Source organism: Callithrix jacchus, chromosome 6 (genome assembly GCF_049354715.1).
Source record: "Callithrix jacchus isolate 240 chromosome 6, calJac240_pri, whole genome shotgun sequence".
Lineage (NCBI taxonomy): Eukaryota > Metazoa > Chordata > Mammalia > Primates > Cebidae > Callithrix > Callithrix jacchus.
In genome coordinates, this window is record NC_133507.1 from 81,040,601 (window position 1) to 81,062,768 (window position 22,168).

Consider the following 22,168-nt stretch of genomic DNA (forward strand, 5'->3'; position numbering starts at 1 on the left):
ATTTTTGCTTTCAGCAAGAACTTCAAGTACTTCTGCCACAGATATTCTAAGGATCACACTTTAGGAAACAGCAGTTTGACTTCCTCCTTCGGTCTCTATCTTTGTATTTATTGTGTCTCTTTGTATGAATCCTCTTGTATTGCCCCTGTTGAGGTGAGAGCTGGATGTATTGTGTATATTCTGACCTTCAGCTTTTACCCCAAGGTGCATTACTCTTTTGAAATGCTCTGCTCAACAAATATTGTTTGAGTGTTCACGGTATGTCAAGGATTGTGATAGGCATGAAAACATAAAGGCAAATCAAACACAGTCCTTGCTTTTGAGGATTGCATAGTGTACAAAGTGGAAGCAGCCATGTAGACTCCTTCAATCCAGGTGTTGGAATATTTAATGTCTACATGCTCTGGGTTAGCTGAGAGGTGGTATGCAGACTGCCCTGGGGCTTGGAGTCCACCTGACCTTGGGTCAGCAACTAACTCGGCTGCTTTGTGGCCTTTTGACTTGAAATAAATTCCCTATCATTGTGAAGATTAAATTAAAAATGCATGTGAAGCACTTAGCACTGAGTAAGACATAGGAAGTACTCAATGTTAGGAGAATTTTTTGTGTTAATTTTGTCATTTCTAAAGTGACAAAGTAATATAATACATACTCTGAAACATTATTTTGTAGAGCAGAAATCATATCTGTAAAACACTAGGCCTATACCACATCTGGGAATCAAATGGTTGTTTACATTATTCTTGTTACTGTCATTGGCTTAGCAGTAAACTGGTAGTGCTGAGAATACACTGCTCCAGTATTGTATAACTCCAATATACTTTTAATAGGCAGCAAATAACTTTAGATTTCTATTGTCTCTGTACCCTCTCACCAATATGGTCAGGTGCCCACTGATTAATGGTATGGAAGACTCATCTAGCCATTTGTTTTGTGGGGCTTTTTATTTTAATAATATGCATGAAAAGAATGTGGTTTAATATTTGTTCTGTTTTTTAGATTGCATTTTGATCTTTTCTCCAAACAGGCATGCTACTTTATTAGACTTGATAAAGCAAAAACCTGGATTTCTGTCTTTAGGGTTGATTGCCAGATTTTTCAGCTTCAGTATGGTTCTTTCCCAAATTCAGTGACAGACACAGAAGTTACTGGGCTGCAAAATAGGTCCACACCAGACCTACATGGAAGCCGTGATTGTACACAGAGTGGGAAGCAGAATTAAGGTGATTAGATTTAAGCAAACAACACACACACCACTCCTGCCTCAGTAGTATGGCGGGTTAGTGCCCAGTGTGGTGGTCCCCTATTTGGAAAGCCAATTTCAGAAGGAGGTCTTGAAGGCTGAGTATTGCAACCAGAGGGAAATCACTCCTGCTCTTGAGAAGTCGATGGAAAAGTTCGGCTCATATGACAGTTGTTAATTAAATAAAGCCATGGCCTGATTAGAAGAAACCCGCCATATGTAAAGAATTAGTGGGGCTTCCTCTTCCTCTCACTGGCCTGAGATGATCTGTAAAAATAATTCACTACTGACTTGACCCAGAAAACCAAATCATGCAAATCAGGGTTCAAATCTTCATGTTCACTTTAAGAACATTTGTGAAACTGCCTAGGCTATCAAATGTATGCATGTACAAAAACCTACTAAGTTGTCTGAAAGATGTCACTTTTACAGAAATAACGTCTCATTCTAACATCACAATGGTGGAGTTGGTAGGTGTGCCCAGGCCAAACAGTGAGGCTGAACACAGGATCAGTGGCCTGAAAAGAATGCTGATTTTTTGCTGCACATGCTTTGAAATGCAGAGAGTTATGCTGCTACTTAAGGGTTTAGATGTAGATTCACTGGTCTTTGGGCCTATCCAGGTAAGCAGGGCATCCAAGATGCACTGCTGAACCAGCTCCCTGGTGACCCTTACTGAAAAGAATCAAATTGTTTCTAAACCAGAATAGGAGGTTGCACAGAAGAAAAGAAATCCCAGAAGAAACTGAATAAACAGAAACGTATGGCATGGGAATGAATGCAAAATAAAACAAATGCAAATAAAAGTAAAAGAAAGAACTATCGGTGAGGTTTTCTGATATGGTTTTGAAACTCGAAGAAGGATAGAAGTCGTTCCTAAGTGAGATTATAAATAGATGATTAACCAGCAGACCAGGGTCCAAGTTCTCTTTAGAGTCTCCCTCCATAACTTATGATGGGAGTACTGTATAAATTTTTGTTAGAGTGAAGTTACTATGAATGGCTTCTACTTGGCCAAAACTTTTATTCTGTTCACTTTTAAATCAGCATTAGCTTCTCATTTCTTTGAACTATTCTAGGAGTTGTGGTGTGTGTTTTCACATTTTGATTTTTTAGATGGCATGCTTCTCTGCCCTTGAGCATAAGACCATATTAAGATGTAGCTTCTACAAATAAACAGATATCTGTTGAACATAGACCATAAAAAATGAGGGAAGTATGGGATTAGTTTGATTTTGAATTATTTACATAGTCTCCTCACTTTGTAGATCAAGGCACAAATAGGGTTCTTTGGGTCAGTGAGTGAGCCACTTTTCATTAATGTTACAATATGTAACATGAAGCTTGGAACCTGCTGAAGGAGAAACGTAGTGACGCTGGAGGTGTGAGAAAACACACACATTTTCTGTACCAGACGAACAGAAGCTTATTTCTCATTCAGATGCCCAGAAGAGCCATCAATTATACTAACTGGGGAGAGATTGGAACCCAGGTTGGGAAAATTCAGCCTCCCATGACTATCTTTTTTGCTCTCTGGTTTCCTAATCTTTGAAGTTTCTGAATATTTAAAAGGGAGAAACTTTATGGCGTTCAAATCTGAAGCACTGTCCTCAATAACATTCTTTTCTATAATCCTGGTATGATTTTGTTGAGTTTTTCTTTGCTTTTTTTATGTGAAAATGAATTTCTTCCCGGCCTACGATTAAAATACCAAATCAAATAAAAACTTTCAAAACAAGAGTTACTATTAAGAGAAATGGAGCTGCTTATTTGGTAGTCAGATATCATAAGAGATAGCAGAGATTAGTATACTAAGTGGCTGCAACCTATTCTTGGCCTCCATTTCTTTCCTTAAAATAGAAAGAAACCTTTCTTAAGAATATCCAGTTTTCCTCTGGTTGCACGTTTTGAATCTTTCCTTAATCGTGTGCAGCGAAGAGCTGTATTCCTGTGGGGGCTTGTTTGTGCCCACGTAGAGAGCCAAATAAGTTTGTTCAGACTATACTACTTAAGTTTTAGAGAATAAGAGGACTTTCTAGGACAGGACCAGATAATATTATTTATTTCTATCAGAATTATGTTCATATTAAACCTATACTTACAATATTTTGTTGCCAAGTGGACTGAGAAAAGATACATTTATCAGATTTCTAGAATTTTTATATTTGTGTCCAGTTTTCAATAATTTTTATATTTGTGTCCAGTTTTCAAAAACAATGGAAGTTAATTTGGTAAGAATAGAAAAATGTTTGGATGCCTTACACATCAGCATACCTTTCAAAACAAGCCTGTTCTCACCACAGTTTTGGTAACTGAAGGCCTTTGTCTAGGCAAAAGTTGCAAGAGATGGAAACAAAGACTAAATCTTTTCTGATACTGTACAAATGAATTATGGTCGGTTGAACTATGGCTGATCACAAGAGTTAATGGACAGATTATTTTACAGGAAGTAACTGGGCACTTTGGCGTTTCTTTTTTTCTTTACAATCACCTTCTCTTAAGGGACCAAGGACTTATGCCCTGAAATAGAGAGTACTGAGCTTATTAACTCTGTGATCAAGAGCCAAATTAGATTCATTCACAGCTGGGGCTACAACAATTTGAAACTCTGCTTGCTCTATAATGCTTTGAAGTAACAAAGAAGCAAATAGCACATCTCTTAGGAACCTCTTTCCGTTCTTTTTTTTTTAAAAAAAAAAAAACCCTCTTTATCAGATGCAGTATCAATTAGCAAGTTACTGGAGATTGTTGTTCGTCTGTAGACCCTATTTTTGGCAAAATATCTCAAGAGGGAAGAATTTAATCATTTACTTGGTATTATACTTTAATTATCCACTTAAAGCAGTATGTTTGCAGAATTAGTGAATAATCACACCCTGATTAATGACAAATCAGTATTACCTGCCAAGAAGTCGATGAAAGTTCCTATAAGCAAATATTAAAGTAGCCATTGAGAATGTGCACAGATATGGAGCTGTAGATCTTAAAAACAAACTCACCAAAAATGAGATAATTGGGTTAATTGCCAGTGATATGTGCTGACAAACTCAAAGATAAACGAATTTAACCAAAACTTCATTTTGCTGCCATAGTACTTTAGTTCCCATTCCTGTTTAAATTTCAATATACTTTGGGTTAATTTCAGAATCTAGGCCTGCTTATGTAAGGAATAATTGTTTAATTTAGTCTGTCACTTGTCTCACAAAAGATCATTTTGAAAAGTCTATTAAATAATTCAAATTTAAGAACACTACAACTTATTAGTGTTAGGGTCTCAATAAGTTTGTTCTTGGAGTAGTTGGATTGCCAATTTTCATTCAGAGTTCTTAATTTATCTCTTTGATGGGAAAGTATCCAGGAATAACTAATTCAGTATTCCAGCCAAAATTTTACTGGCTGCAGTGACAGACAGATAAAACTGGATGCCCCAGTGAATTAATCATGCAAACTGAAGTGGTCCGGGTAGCTTGCAGTCATAAACCTTGGAATATGATGATCATTTTTTTGAGAAATGCTATTCTTTGACAAATGCTTTATATCTTTTTTTTTTTTCCAAAATGTCTACTTTGATCATTCCACTTCAAATTTTACAAGCTATTTTAAAGTCCAGTCTTTGAAAGTTGTTTATATAATACTTGAAATTTGATGGGGAAACTTTTTAAATGTATTCATTCAGGACAATTTCCTAAAATATTTTATATGATTAATTATAATATCTGCAAGAGTATTACATGGCTTTGGAGCTTGAGAGCCATTTTTTTTTTTTTAATTCTTCAGACCTGTACAGGAATACCTTACAGATTATTGCAGGATCAGTTCCAGACCACCACAACAAAGCAGTTATCACAATAGACTTACACAAATTTTTTGGTCTCCTTGTGCATATAAAAGTTATATTTACACTATACCATAGTCTATTAAGTATGGAATAGCATTGTGTCTAAAAACCAATGTACGTCTCTTTTTGTTTGTTTGTTTTGAGGCAGGTTCTGGCTCTGTGGCTCAGGATGGAGTGCAGTGGCACAATCTCCGTTTACTGCAACCTCTGCCTCCTGGGCTCAAGCAATCCTCCCACCTCAGCCTCCTAAGTAGCTGGGACCACAGGTGTGTGCCACCACACCTGGCTAATTTTTGTATTTTTAGTAGAGACAGGATTTCCCCATGTTGCTCAGGCTGGTCTTGAACTCGTGAGCTCAAGCTATCTATCTGACTCGGCCTCCCCAAGTGCTGAGATTACAGGCATTGGCCTGTAATCAATGAAATTACATTGTTGGCCACCGTGCTCAGCCAACAATGTACATATCTTCATTTAAAAAGATTTTATTGCTAAAAGTGCTAAGGATAATGTGAGTCTTTAGTGAGTTACAGTCGTTTTGCTGGTGGAGGGTCTTGCCTTGATGTTGATGGCTGTTGAATGATCAGGTGGTGGTTGCTGAAGACTGGGGTAGCTGTGGCAATTTTGAAAAATCAAACAACAAAGTTTACCACATCAGCTGATTCTGCCCTTCACAAAAGATTGATCTGTAGCATGTGATGCTGTTTGACAGCATTCTACTCGGAGCAGAACTTTTCAAAATTGGAATTAATCCTCTCAAAACCCTGCCACTGTTTTATGGACAGTACTATGATGTTCCAAATCGTTTATCATTTCAACAGTGTTCTGGCATCTTCTCCAGGAGTAGATTTCATCTCAAGAAACTGCTTTCTTTGCTCATTCTTAAGAAGCCTACTTCTCATTCATGTAACTTTTATCATAAGATTGCAGCAATTCAGTCACCTTTTCAGGCTCCACTTCTAATTCTAGTTCTCTTGCTGTGTCCACCACATCTGCAGTTACTTTCTCTGCTGAAATCAAAGTCATCTGTGATGGTTGGAATCAGTATTTCCAAACTGCTGTTAATGTTGATATTTTGACCTCCTCCTATGTATCACAAATTTCCTTAATGTCATCTAGATCATTAATCCTTTCTAGAAGGTTTTTAAATTTTCTTTGCTCAGATTCATCACTGGTATCATGACCTATGGCAGCTATAGGCTTACAAATATATTTCTTAAATAATAAAACTTAAAAGTCAAAGTGACCTCTTGATCTATCAGCTACAGAATGGATGTTGGGTTCCCAGGCATGAAAACAACATTAATTTCCTTGTAGATCTCCATCAGAGGTCTTGAGTGAACAGGTGTATTGCCAATGAGCAATAGTATTTTGAAAGAATTTTTTTTTGAGCAGTAGATCTCAACAGGGGGCTTACAATATTCAGTAGACCATTCTGTAAATAAATGTGCTGTCATCCAGGTTTTGTTGTTCCATTTAGAGAGCACAGGCAGAGTACATTTAACATAATTCTTAAAGTCCCAAAGATATTAAGAATGGCAAATCAGCATTGGCTTCAATTTAAAAGTCACCAGTTGCATTAGCATCTAATAAAAGAATCAGCCTGGTCCTTTGGAGCCAGGCATTGACTTTTCCTCTCTAGCTGTGAAAGTCCTAGATGTCATCTACTTCCAGTATAAGGCTGTTTTGTTTACACTGAAAAAAATACTGTTCTACATTCTTAACATTCATGTATTCATTGAAGTACCACTTTTAACTTCCTTAAAGAACCTTTCCGTTACATTTACAAGTTGGCTAACTGGCACAAGAGGCCTAGCTTTCAGCCTGTCTCGGCTTTCAACATGTATTTCTCACCAATCTTAAGCATTTCTAGGTTTTGGTTTAAAGTGAAAGCTGTGTTATTCTTCCTTTCACCTGAACACTTAGAGGAATTTGTAGGGTCATTAATTGGCCTAATTTCAGTATTGTTGTGTCTCAGGGAATACAGAGGTCTGGGGCAGGGAAGCGGGGAGAGAGGAATGGCAGGTTGATGAGCAGTCAATACATACACATGTATTCAGTTCACTATTTTATGTGGGTGCAGTTTGTGGTGCCCTCAAACAATTATAATAGTATTTCAGAGATTACTAATCAAAAGTCAACATCCAGATACAAAAATAATGAAAAATTTTGACATATCGCAAGCATTTCCAAAATGTGACACAGACATGAAGTGAGCACGTGCAATTGGGAAAATGGCACTGATAGACTTTCTCAATGAAGGATTGTCACAAAACTTCAATTTGTAAAAAATACAGTATCTGCAAAGTATGCTAAAATGAAGTGTGATACAACAAGGTTTCCCTGCACTTGCCTAAATATAACCTTTCAATTCAAATGTAACCCATTTTTCTATAGGTGGGTAATGTGAAGATATAAAAAGGATTTGTTCATAGTTTACAAAACACTTCACTTCTCTTTATCACAATTATATGACATTTTCCTTTTAAAATTTCCTCATGACAATGGAGTGGTTGGATGCCTTGTAAGCTGCTTTCCATTATTTTGTAAAATGATCTATGCACTTTTGTCTTCATTTTGTTTATGAATTTAAGTTACTAATTACATGGAGAGACTTAGAGACTAAGAAAGGTTCTTTAATCATCTAGATGACAAATAGGCCCATAAAAAGTTCTGGTTACTTGTCTCTTTTAGACATTTTATGACTTTTGATCATGATACATTATTTGATATTGTCACAGTCAGCTCTGTAAAGTATTGCAAGCAAGTACATGGATGGGCAGCTATTCTTGGCAAGGTGAAAATCAAAGTGATATCTGGTCCCTCATTCTGGCCTTAAGCCGCTGCCTTTTCCTTCATTTATTTTTGATAACATACCTAATTGGTTCCATGTGTGCAGAGCAATTTACCCTGAGATGATTATTTCCGCCAGTGGGATATGCAGGCTCAGCCATCTGCTAGGGAGAACAGTTGGCTCCTGCGGATGAAGTGTTTGAGTGTTTGCAGCTTTCAAATAGGCCAGGTAATTTTACAAATTAAAAAAAAAAACAAGTTTTGTTTATGAAAGGCAAAACTTTAAGTAGTGAAGCAAGCAAACGATTAGAGCCAAGAAGCAATTAAATGCACATCAGTGATAAGGACAAAGAACAGCTGGGCCTGACATTCCTCAGTGATCCTCATCTTTTTTGTAAAGAGAAGGCCCTGGGTGCCTCTGACAATCTCCAGAGCATGACTCTCATGTGACCCTCCACACCTAAGCTTATAGGTGAAGAATACAAACACTTGGAGGAGAGTTCCTTCTGAAGGCAGGAAGAGGAAACACACCAGTGGGAGCTGTGGGAAGAGAAAAGTGGGGCTTCCTGGAATGGCCTAGTCCTCAGGTTAGAGCTGGTGCCTAGCCTCTGATGCCTCATTCTCACGTCCCATCAGCATCCAGCTCCTATGGGCCTGGGTCCAAAAGGCACCTGGAGAAGGTCACCGCTGCATGGGCAGCACATATTTTAGCAATGAAGACCTATTCTCTTAGCTGATGCTAAGCATCTCCGGGGATTCATAACAACATCATATCTGAACAGATAAAAATGATACAGTGAACCAGAGAATTTGTCACTTTTGTAGATTGAAATGGTCAAACATCGGGAAATTTTGTGATGACTCAACCCAATATTTTTATTTGCATGTTAACATATGTATAAAAGTTGACATAAATTACTAGAAATCCAGAGAATGCATTTTTTAATTAAAAATTTCATTGAGATAATTTTAAAGTCATATGCAATTTTAGGACATAGTACAGTGAGGCTAGGTGTGGTAGTTCATGCCTATAATCCCAGCACTTTGGGAGGCCAATGCTGAAGAATCCCTTGAGGCCAGGAGTTCAAGATATAACTCAAATACAGTGAGATCCATTATCCGGTTTATCCCAATGGTGACATTTTGAAAAACTATAGCATAGGCTGGGTGTGGTGGCTCATGTCTGTAATTCCAGCACTTTGGGAAGCTAAGGCAGGTGGATCACCTGAAATCAGGAGTTCAAGACCAGCCTGGTGAACGTGGTGAAACCCCATCTCTATTCAAAATACAAAATTAGACAGGTGTGGTGCCGCATGCCTATAATCCTAGCTTCTTGGGAGGCTGAAGCAGGAGACTCACTTGAACCTGGGAGGTGGAGGTTGCCGTGAGCCAAGATTGTACCAACACACCCCAGCCTGGGCAAAAAGAGCAAAACTCAAAAAAAAAAAATATATATATATATAGCATAATATCACTACCAACATATTAATATTGATACAATCAATCTACCAATGTCATTCTAATGTCCTTCTGATTTCCCTAGTTTTACTTTGTGTGTTTGTATGTGTGTTTAGTTCTACTTAATTTTATCATGTGTACGTTTGTGTATCCTCCACCACAGTCGAGACTCTTAAGAGTTTCAGTAGCACAAGAGTCCCTCCTCCAGGCCTCAAACCTACCTCTCTCCCCACCCCTCCCCCTACCTCTGCCATCCCTAACCCCTAACAACCACTAATCATTTCAAAAATGTCATATAAATGGAACCATGCAGTATATAGCCTTTTGGGATGGGCTTTATTCACTCCAAATAATTTCCTGGAAATTCACACAAGTTGTTAGAAGTACTAATAGTTCATTCCTTTTTATTGCTGACTAACATTCCATAGTATGGACGTCCAACGGTTTGTTTAACCATTTATCTACTGAAAGACATTAAGGATATTTCCAGTCTTGGGCTATTACAAATAAAGTTGCTATTGATATTTGTTTACAGATTTTTGCATGAATACAAGTGTTCATTTCTCAGGGATAAATGCCCAAGAAAGAGTAAAACTGCTGGGTCATATAGTAGTTGAATGTTTAAGAAACAGCTAAGTTGTCTTGAGAATTTATTTTTAATGAAAATGTCTAACTTCACAGGATTCTGTGCCTTGTCTAAAAGTTAACCTTTTCTATTGTTTTTTGTAGCCACACCATATCCTGGTGGATTTAAATGCTTCACCTGTGAAAAGGCAGCAGACAATTATGAGTGCAACCGATGGGCTCCAGACATCTACTGTCCTCGAGGTAAACTCTCAGTAAACTGATTGGGGTCCCCTAGCTCTCCGTGAGTGAACAGCTCTTTTAACTTTGGTCCATGTATAAAGAGAGGCATGTCTGCAATCTCAGCTGCTCCTCTTGTCTAAGGCTATTAGATCTTTTGTACCACACCAACAACTTATCAAAGATTCTCAGAGACATAAACTGAGCAATAGGATTGTTTCCTTTGTCATGAAGTATTTTCAGCACTCCAGAGGAGGTGATACCTTCCCCTCTACCCCCAGGCCCAGTCAAATGTAGGACAAGAGAACGGCCAGTCTGTCTGCCACTCTTTGAGGCATTAGTCATTGCACAGTAACCTCTTTTATATAATGTATGAATTGATGTACATATAAAGATTCCATTGATTATATATCTTGCCAGAGACTTTCATGCAGTCTCTAGAATTTAGAATTCTAAATGTCAGCATTGTACAAATAAAATCCCTGAGATTTTTAAACTATTAAGGTTTTTTTGAAGGATGAGAGGGACACTGAACTGAAGCATAGAATATTGACCTAAAGGCCCCTTTCAAAATAAAGAATACTCATTATATCAGTTCTCTTTTATCCTATCAAAAAATAGATGGTTATATTTGGCTACAGAGTCACTGTTAACTGGCTATTTTACTTTGGTGGAAAGTCTATTTAGTGGGGGAAGGGATGATGAGTATAGGGAATTTTATTGACAAATATTCGAGTGAATAGTTAGATGGATTTCACTGCTGATCTAATTCAGTTGTTAAAAAGGCTCGGACACACCAACACCAAGTCTGTTATTTTTCAACGTAACACAAGTATTATATGAGTTTTCAGACTCAACCCAGTGAATTGCATTCTGCTTCTCATGGAGGATTTGAAACTGGGAGAGCATGGAAATCAAAATTCAAGGACACATGTCAACTATCCAAGCCAGTACTCTTTAACCCTGGAGCCTCCACCTAGGGTGTGCAGTAGAAACACCAGTGGAACTTTCCAAGGAAATCACTGAAAGCTGTGCCCTGCCTAGACCAGTGGTTTTCAACCTTCAGCAGCATCAGCATTCTCCAGAGGGCTTATTAAAACAGATTTCTGCTCTCATCCACTTCTTCATCCAAATTTCTCATGTAGCAGGTCTGAGATAGGGCCTGATCATTTGCATTTCTTTTGTTTTTTTATTTAGGTTCTGGGGTACATGTGCAGATCATGCAGGATTGTTGCAGATGTACATACATGGCCAAGTGGTTTGCTGCCTTCCTCCCCCCATCACCTATATCTGGAATTTCTCCCCACTTTATCCCTCCCCACCCCCCGCTGTCCCTCCCTTAGTCCCCCACAGCTGACCACAGTATGTGATGCTCCCCTCCCAGTGTCTGCGTGTTCTAATTGTTCAGCATCCAGCCTATGAGTGATACCATGTGGTGTTTGGTTTTCTGTTCCTGTGTCAGTTTGCTGAGAATTATGGTTTCCAGATTCGTCCATGTCCCTATGAAGGACATGAACTCATTGTTTTTTATGGCTGCATAGTATTCCATGGTATATAAGCATTTCTAAAGAGTTTTCAGGTGATGAATTAAGAATCATAGCTCTACACAAATTGAACCAGCATTTCTGAGATTAGGGCCCTGCATTTGGAACTTTAAATATTGCAGTTGATTCTAATGAAAATTCAGGGGCAAGAACCACAGGGAACTCCTCTACCCACTAATAGAAAGGCAAATGTAGTGTTGTCATTTCTAGACGATTCTTGTTTACTTTTAGGTAGAGATGATAATGGGGCCTATAGGGTAGAGAAAAAGATGGAAGCACTAAAGATTGGCTTAACTGCCAACTAGATATCCAGCCATCCGAGTAATCAAAAATAAGTTCTATTGCCATCTGTAGTCACTGCTCATTTCTAAATGGGCCAGTGTTTTCTAACATTACTACTGCGGAATGAACATTGCTGATGTATCTGGTTAAATAACTGCTTCTCAAACTTGGCTGTCTATTCAAAAGTTTACCTGGTAAACTTTTGAAAACACTAACACCTAGATTCATTCCCAGAGATTCATATTAAATGGTACAGCTAGGTATAAGATTTTTAAAAGCCTCCCAGATGGTTCTAATATGCAACCAAATTTGAGAACCATTATAAACAGTGACTTCAGACAAAACCAAGATGATTTGCTTTGTATATCCAGTCATCTTTGGGCTGGTTCCTGTGGCAGAAAGGCTGGCTGATTTGCTTTTGAAGCTGTTGCCCTGCTGGTCAGACCTAGGGTATGGGAAGCGTGTTTTAGTCCACTTGTGCTGCTATCATAAAATGCCTCAGACTGGGTAAGATATAAACGATAGAAGTTTATTTTTGCCAGTTCTTGGGGCTGGGAAGTCCAAGATCAAGGTACCAGCAGGTTTCAGTAAGGGCACTGTCTCTCTGCTTTCAAGGTGACACCTTGTTACTGCGGCTTCTGGAGGGGAGGAACGCTGTGCCCTCACATGGCAGAAGACAAAAGGGGGAAGGAAGGGAACAGACCTATTCCCTCAAGCCCTTTTATTAGGGTCCCAATCCCATCCATGAGGGCTCCATGCTCATGACTTAATCACCCCTTAAATGCCCCACCTCTTAATATCTTCACATTGGTAATTAAGTTGCATATGAACTTCCAACAGCAAAATGTGACTCTGCTTCTCCTAGTACTTACTGAGCTCTGAGGTACCTTAGCAGAGATAATGCAGAAGAAAAGGGAATGTGAACTGGTATTTTCTGCAGGCTTTGGGCCATGTTTCATTGTATACAAGTATATCTTTGTCAAAAAGTAAAAGGAAGTGACCAGAAACACTAGTTGAATGCCTCTCAGAGAAAAGAGGAAGTTCCATCTTGATGCTTTCTTTTGAGGTCATTATCATTTCAAAGTCCAGATACCTAAAGGTATTGCAGAGTGGTCTCTACACAATTTATCCTTTTCTCTTTTTTCCCCTCTACTTTTATCTTTTTGTCCTTCAATTTAAAGGGATAAATAGAAAGTCATGCACTGAGTTTCAGAACACAAAACAACTATGCCAGGCCCCTTGGGGAATTATAAAGGGAAAGATAGGAATCTGGTTTCTTCTTTCAGGGAGCAGGCAGTTTAGTTGCGCTGATAGGATCTGAATATATCAGATGTCAGAAATAGCAGGACAAAGGTAAGTGCCAAGTGGAACCTGGCATTAAGCGTTGTGGGAGTTTACAGGAAGACGAGTTATTGGGGACTGAGGTAGCCACCGAAAGCATTACGTGCTAGGAAGATTGCAGTAGCTCTACAACTGGGAATGGGAGGTTTAAGCGTTAAAGAGAACACATCTTCCAGGAACTCACTCAGAGCAAAAGCATAGAGACAAGACTTCCCAGTTGAGCTCAGTGGACGGGAAGAAACCTGACCTGGGAGTAGCAACTAGTTTGTATGAGAGAATTATGGAAGTAAAATAGTGGAACCAGATGATTTTTGTGGGGTCTTGAGCATCAGGTAAGGAGTGGGAAATTAAAGCTGTAACCTGAGAAGGGGTGAGGCCACACTCAACTTCCAGATTGGCCAGCCCTATTTCCCTTGAAGCTTATACTCTTTCCTACAGGTTTTCTTCAGATTTTTCTAACAATGAAAATAATGCCATTTTGTTAATAGGTTAAGATAGAAAATGTATTTCACTACTAGCTAACTCTAAATTTCTGTTTCTTAGTAGTCTGAAGCAGCTCTAGGAGCACCAACAGGCTTAGGAAGGGCAACTGAGACACTGCTATGGAAATTCTAAGTTATTCCTGGTTTTTCAGTTTGTTCTGTAACATAGTTAACTAGGTTTAAATTGTCACATGATGTGAAAATAATGTGTTGAAAGTGCAAATCATCTCGCCTAAGTATTCAATCTTACATACATGGAATAAGTGCACACCCAAAATTGCTTAGGGGATTCACTGCATGTCAAGAATTTTCTAAAGCTAAACTCAGTCACATGCATGTTCATAGAAACATAGTATATCTTAGCGACTGACATTCAGGGATTCAAACTTGTGAGTTATTGTTTGGTCACGTAAGTGTCAGGAAAGCTTTCTCCTGACTAGAATCGCACTCTTTTGGCAAAGGCTGGACACACCTCAGCTAACTCAGGTGTTCCTCTTATTTTCAGAACGTGTGAGATATAAGTGTGTTCTTCTCCATTACATTTTCTGTGCCTCTGGTGCTTCCAGATTCATGGTACCATACTCCCTTCCTAGAAATGGAAACTTAAGATGCTTTCCATAACCGGCTCAGGTTGTTAATACTTGCTTGGCTTCCATTTCACCTTTGGTCTCTGAGCACTTCCTCTGCAACAACTTTAATTTCATCAGCTACTCATTACAAATCTGTTCAATTTTCTTGATTTAGTGAACCAGAATGGAAAAGGATCTTGAAATCATATTACATGAGGGGCCAGTTGAAAGAACTGATGAACTAAAACAGGAGTTGTGTCATGTGCTTGGATCAACGTTTGCCCATAACTTTGCTCTGTGCTGCAAGATGAAAAGGTCCTTGAGAGAGCGAACTGTATAATGGTTAAGAGTCTGTGGAATTAAATGTGAAGTCAAAGACATTACGTTCCCTCTTAATTATGAAGTACAGATGCCTCCCTCTAAGGCAAAATCTCCATTTGAAAATATTGCTGATATAAAATCAGAAAAAGAAAATTCTTGAGTTGGAGGACACACATTCTTTTGGTTCCAGCTTCTTTGCTGCTCACTGCTTTGCTGGGAAAGTAAAGAAAAAGCTGGACATATCCCCGATGGCTTTTTCCAGATCAGTTGCCTGATGGTTCTTTCTACAAGCAGAAAATATAAATGTGATTCTCAGCTGAAGACAAAACCGTGGTTAGAAATTTTTAGGAACGATTTCTTTATTGTTGACTTTTTTTCAGACATAGCCCAGGCTGAGACAGACAGCATTTGTGTTTGACTTAGCCTAAGGGTGGAATTTTCTTCCTTTAAGGTAATTTTACAATTAGAATATAGCCCTCCAATTTCTTTCATTTATACAAGAGTCTATTCTCTCTCTTGAATCTCATGAGGACCCAACACCTTGCAATTTCTTATGGCTTATCTTTTATCATTCTTTTTTTTTTTTTTCTCCCTGGAGTAATAGATAATGATTACACAGGAGAATCTTTTATCATTCTTTCCCTAGGATAGAGAAATCAGTACCTTATCCAGTGTTGGCTCTTGACACTTTACATTTTGGAGAATTCATTTATACATTTGCAAAAAGTGTTGGTTATATTTTATCCAACACTTCTGGCTGCTACATAAGATGTTTTTCAGATGATCTCTCTCATGTTACTGTCATATTGCTAAGTCTTAGACTTCCTTTTTAAAAGTAATTTTAAAGTTTAATGTACATACTGCAAAGTGAAGAGCTCATAAGTGCACAATTTGTAAATTTTTACGAAGTGAACCTGCTCTGTTTCCACCCATATGAAGCAATAGAACCCCAGAGACTGCTGGGGTGCCTCAGTCACTATACTCCATCCCCAAAGGTAACAATGTTGAGACTACTATCATTGAACATCATATAAGTGGAGTTGTATAGAATGTACTCCTTGCTTTCAAACATGTATATGAAATTGCTCCATGTTTTCTTAAGCAGCAACGTCATGTTTTCTCAGATGTAGAGTAGATCATTATATGAATAGGCCAAAATTCATCTATTCCATTATCTAAGTACATTTGGATTGTTTCCAGTTTCTTAATACTATAAACATTCTTCTGTATGTCTTTTGGCACATGTTCATATGCGTTTCTGCTAGGTCTTTCCCAGAAGTGGGATTGCTAGGTGTGGTGCATGTAAGCATTGGCTTTACTAGATATTGCCCAACTGTTTTGTAAAATTACTGCACCACTTATACTCTCCCCAGCACTGCATGCAAATGACAGTTGCTGCACAATCCTGCTAACACCTAGATTGACAGAAACAATAGAAGGTAGAAGTTAATGAGATGACATTTTTAAAGTGCTGAAAGTAAATAGCTGCCATCCTGGAATTCTGTGTGGAGACTATCAGTCTCACTTCTCTGAACCTCCTTTTTCCTGCAGCTGCCCCACTAGCTCTGATCTCCTGCTTGTGCTCCCAGTCCCCTTGAGACCGATGAAGGTGCTGCCCTACTTCTCTGCCCTTTAGCAGAGCTTTTCGCTTGGTTTCTCAGCCTCTCCACCTGTGCAATTTTTGAATCAGCAAATGCATCAAGGGGAGACCAGGTATAGAATGTCAGGCACCACTCAAGGGGCTTGTCTTTTCTCTGGTACCTTGCTCTTTAAATCCAGTCTGCATTGGTAGTCCTGTGCTTTCACACAGATTGTTGTTGTATAAATTTTAATTGGCTATTTTAATTTTATGCTACTGTTCCTTGGTAAGACAATATAAACCAGGTCATTTCAGCTGGCATTATAACTCTCAGAATTTAAGGTTAAAAACTTGCTGGAAAAGTTCTAAGACTAATTCTATCAGCCTATACAAGATTTCTTCTTTTGTACACTAAGCACATCTAACCTCCAATTCACAAGTCCAGTCACCTCAGCTGGGGCGCATCCATTTGATGGTCTGCCTTATCACTTTTATTGTAACCACACCACTGTCCACCATAAAGGCATTTCTATTCTCACTATCTTTGCATACCTTCCCAGCTGCCTTTTTGGAGTTAGCCTTGGTAATAAGTACATTGCCTCCTGAATTTCAGTGATTTTTTTTTGCAAGAAGTTCCTCAAGTGACAAGGAAGTCTCTGTTTGGCAGCTTCCTCAATAGGTGCTGACTTCAGAGTGGAGGAGACCAGCCAGTTATAATTCAGTCAGGTTGATGAGCATTTATTTGTTTTTAATTTCTGCCTTGAGGAATTTTTTACTACCTGGGACAAGAAGAGAAAACACATCTTTTTAAGGGACCTATGGAGAGTAATTGATAAAAGCAGAAAAGCCAAGAAACAATCTGATTCCTAAAAGCAGAGACTGTAGTAATTCCTAATTAGGGTAAGTTTTAAATAATTCAGTTTATCTGCAACTCAATTTGTAGTTCATCCTTTTCTTCTTTCACATTCAATTTCACTGAACTTTGAAGTATAATATACATGACGAATAGTAAATAGCGTGATGACTTTCACAAATTGAACACTCCATATAAGCAGCACCCTGATTAGGAAACTGACAGCATCTTAGAAGCTCTCTAAATGCCTGTTTTCAGTCACTTTTTCTACCACCACGGATCACTGTTATGGACTGACTCCTGTCCTCCCCAGTTTTCCCCCATCTGCTCTCAAATTCATATGTTGAAGTCCTAAGCTCTAGTACCTCAGGATGGGACCATATTTGGAAATAGGATCTTTAAAGGTAATTAAGTGAGGTCATTCAGGTGGGCCCTGATCTAGTCTAATGAGCATCCTTAAAGAGACAAATGTCCTAAAAAGAGATTGGGACACAGACATGAACTGAGGGAAGCTGATGTGAAAACTCAAGGAAAAGACTGCCAAAGAGAGGCCTCAGAGGAAACCAGCCATGGCCAACATTTTTATTTAAAATTTCTAGCTTCCAGGTGAGAAGACCTTTGTTTAAGCACTCATTCTGTGGTTTCTTATGGCAACCCTGGAAACTAATATAGTTACTGTAAGGGTTATTCTTGTAAGGTTTATTGCAGAGTTTAAAATGAGGAAACTGAGGTCAGCATAAGAAAATTAAATGCCAATTTATTTAACTCCCGGACAAGTTTCCTTGGTCCCAGGGAAAGGAGCATGGAGTTTTATAGGGAGTGAAGGCGTTTGATTGGCTGTGGAGAAACAGGATGTGTGTGGGGCAAGCTGCTATTGGTAGGTAGGTGGGGTTTTCCAACCGCGGGTTAGGTGCCCAGTGCAGAGTTTAGTGTTGAGTGCAGATTCTGGTGCCGAGGGCAGAAGTGGGCATGTGTGGAGTGCAGATTCTGGTGATGTAATTTTCAGGCATGGAGAGAGATGGGCATGTCAGATCTCCCGGCGAGGCAACCGGCCTTACAGTTACCCTCCTAATTTCCAGGGTAGGTTAAGCAATGTCTCTTACTAGGTTCTTTCTGGAAATTGAACTATACAATATAACTCTTTTGTGACTGACTTATTTCACTCAATATTATGTGAGATTAATTTATTTCATTAGCTTTAGTTGTAATCCATTCATTCTCATTGTTATGTGAACAGATACCATAATTTATTCATTTATTCTGTCATTAATTGACATTTTTACAGTGTGTTTGAATGAACAGTTCTTCTATGTGCATTCTAGGACTTATTCCTGTTGTTGGATATATATTGAAGGGTGGAAATTTAATTTTGTAGAAAATGCATAGATTTGGTAGTCCTGGCAAATAATTTTGAGAAGTGGTGATAGTATATGAAAATTGCACTACTGATAAAAGTATAGTATTATTTCTTTTTTTAATTTGATGAGATTATTTAAAATACAGCAATGGAAAAATGTTATAGAACTAAATTAAAATGTTTTAATTTGGTTCACCTTTGAATGGGAGAGCTCAGTTACATGTATTCTTACCACCCATCCATCTCTGCTGGTAATACAGATATTATCAGAGATTAAAAGCCTGCTATTTTGTGCAAGGCCCTGTGTTATATGTTGGAGGAAATGCAGACACCAAGAATCAGCCTGATTCTCAAGATTAATACAACAGTATATCTCAACTATATATAAGCATCAAGTAACAGAGCTGAAAAATACGTGTGACAGAATAATGTAAGTGAAAGGAGGAATAGATAAATCTACAATTATAGTTGAAGAATTCAACACCACTTTTTCAAAAACTGATAGACTGCAGAAAGAAAATCAGCAAAGATACAGAAGAATTCAACAGCCCTGTTAACCAACAGAATCTAATTGACATTTATAGAACACTCCAACAACACCAGAATATACATTGTTTTCAAATGCCCATGGAAAGCATACCAAAATAAACTATATCCTGGGCCATAAAGCAAACCTCAACAAACTTTTAATAATTGAAATCATACAAAGTGTTTTCTGACACAGTAGAATTAAACTAGAGATCAATGACAGAAAGATAAAAGGAAGAACACCAAACACTTGGAAACTAAACAATGCACATCTAAATAATCCACAGATCAAAGATAATGTCTTAAGGAAGAATTAAAAAGACAGTAAACCTAAGGAAGAATTAAAAAGACAGTGAACCTAATGAAAATAAAACATGAAAATTTGTAGGACACAGCAAAAACAGTGCTGAGACAGAAATTTATAGCACTATATGGACAGATTAGAAAACAAGAAAGTGGAAAAGTAAGAGCAAAAACCAAAAGTAGAATAAAACAAGACTAAGCAAAAAATCAGGAAATAATAATGATAAAAATAAAAATCAGTGAGAATATATATACTAAAACATTTCATTGTGCACCATAAATATATATAATTTTTGTCAATTAAAATCAACAGAGAAAAACATTAAGGAGATAGTATGAACAACTCAAAAACATAAGTTTGACAACTTAGGTGAAATGGACCATTACTCAAAAAAACAAAGTACAGCAATGTAAATTAGTTCAACCATTGTGGAAGACAGTGTGGCAATTCCTCAAGGACCTAGAAATAGAAACTCCATTTGATCCAGCAATCCTATTACTGGGTATATATCCAAAGGATTATAAATCGTTCTACTATAAGGACACATGCACACGAATGTTCATTGCAGCACTGTTTACAATAGCAAAGACCTGGAACCAACCCAAATGCCCATCAGTGATAGACTGGACAGGGAAAATGTGGCACATATATACCATGGAATATGATGCAGCCATTAAAAAAGATGAGTTCGTGTCCTTTGTAGGGACATGGATGAACCTGGAAACCATCATTCTCAGCAAACTGACACAAGAACAGAAAATCAAACACCACATGTTCTCACTCATAGGTGGGTGTTGAACAATATGGACACAAGGAGCGAAGCATCACACACTGGGGTCTGTCGGGGGGAAACAGGAGAGGGACAGTGGGGGTGGGGAGTTGGGGAGAGATAGAATGGGGGGAAATGCCAGATATAAGTGATGGGGAGGAAGGCAGCAAATCACACTGCCATGTGTGTACCTAGGCAACAATCTTGCATGTCCTTCATATGTACCCCAAAACCTAAAATGCAATAAATAAATGAACTAGTCTTATAACAATTAAGAAAATTTAATTTATAACTTTAAAACATTCATAAAAGAACTCTCCAGGCCCAAATAATTTTACTGGAGAATTTTATCAAGTTTTAATAGAGGAATTAAAACCAATTCTACACAAAATCTTTCAGAAAATGGAAGAGAAGGAGAATACTTCTCAATTCATTTTATGAAGCTGGAGTTACCCTGATACCAAAACCAGACCAAGACAGCAGCAACAAACAAACCAAAATACAAAATTCCAATTATTTTTTATGAATACAGACACCAAAGTTCTTAACAAAATATTGGCAAATAGAAGATAACCACATAGAAAAAGAAGTATGCACCATGACAAAGTGGGGCTTAGTCCAGAGTTGCAAGGCTGGTTTAATCTCTGAAAATTAACCAATGTAATTCATATTAATAGGTTAATGATGGAAAATCACATTAATATCAATGTAAAAAAAATTGGCAAAATTATATACCATTTATGATTAAAACCTCAGAAAAAATAGGGATAGAGAGAAAATTCTTCAATTTGATAAAGAATATCAATTTTTTAAAAACCTACATTTAACATTATACTTAATGATGAAAAACTGTGCATTCCTGCTAAAACCAAGAACTAAGTAATTATGTCTGCTTTCACTACTTTTATTTAGTGTAGTCTTGTAGATTCTAACCAGTACAATAAGATAAGTAAATAAAAGACATACAGATTGAAGAGGAAAAAAATGACTTTTTCACAGATAACATCATTTCTATGCAGAAAATTCTAACAAATCTAAAGAGAATTCCTAGAACTCATAAATGAGTTCATCAAGGTCATAGGATAAAGATAAATTCAGAACTCAATCATATTATATATTCTATGAATCAACTTGTGGACACTTAAATTTAAAATATACCATTTATAGTTGCTCAGAAGAATTAAATACTTACAGGTAAATCTAAGCAAAACATGTATAGGACTTGTATGCTGAAAGTTACAAACATCAATAAAAAATAAAATTTAAATCGAAATACTGTGTTCATAGATTGAAACACAGCATAGTAAAATGTCAATTCTCTATATATTGATATGTAGATTTAATACAATTTCTGTCAAAATCCCAGTAAGATTTTTTTTTTAAGATATAGACAAATGTGTTCTACAGTTTATATGGAAAGGTAAGAGACTGGGATAGTAAAACAATTTTGAAAAAGAATGAAGTGGGAGGAATCAAAGTACCCTATTTCAGGATTTAATATACAGCTATAATAATCAAGACTGTGGTATTGGCAGAGAAATAGACATAGATCCATTAAACATAATCAATAGATCAACTAATTTTTAACAAGGGTGTAAAGGCAATTCAGTGGAGGAAAGATAGATAGCCTTTTTAACTAAGGGTACTGGAGAAACTGGACATTCACAGGCAAAAAATCAATCTCAGCCCATCTCACACCTTTTACAAAAGTTAAAGTGAATCAGACTTAAATGTAAAATGTTAACATTTAGGAAAAAAAATAGTAGAAAATCTTCATAAATCTAAGGCTAGGTGAGGTTCTTAGACTTAATACCAAAAGCATGACACATAAAAGAAAAAATAATAAATTGGACTTCATCAAAATTTAAAACTTTTTTGCCCTGCACAAGACCTTGTTAATAGAATAAAAATGCAAGCTGTGAAATGGAAAAAAATTTTTCAAATCACATATCTGACAAGGAACTGCTATCTAGAACATATAATTTTCAAAACACACCAGTAAACAAAACACATAATTAGAAAATAGAAAAAATATGAACAGACATTTTGCCAAAGAAGATAAAACCAGATGGCAAATAAACACATGAAAACATATTCAACATCATT

At 37.4% G+C, this 22,168-nt stretch overlaps 1 protein-coding gene across 1 annotated transcript in view; it reads left to right on the plus strand.

Moving 5' to 3' along the window:
- Positions 1–22,168, plus strand: part of LYPD6 (LY6/PLAUR domain containing 6) — a 142,950-nt gene that overhangs the window by 110,680 nt on the left and 10,102 nt on the right. The window contains exon 3 of the mRNA XM_002749444.5: positions 10,059–10,157. Coding sequence (XP_002749490.1) covers positions 10,059–10,157 — 99 coding nt within the window. The remainder of the gene's footprint in view (positions 1–10,058; positions 10,158–22,168) is intronic.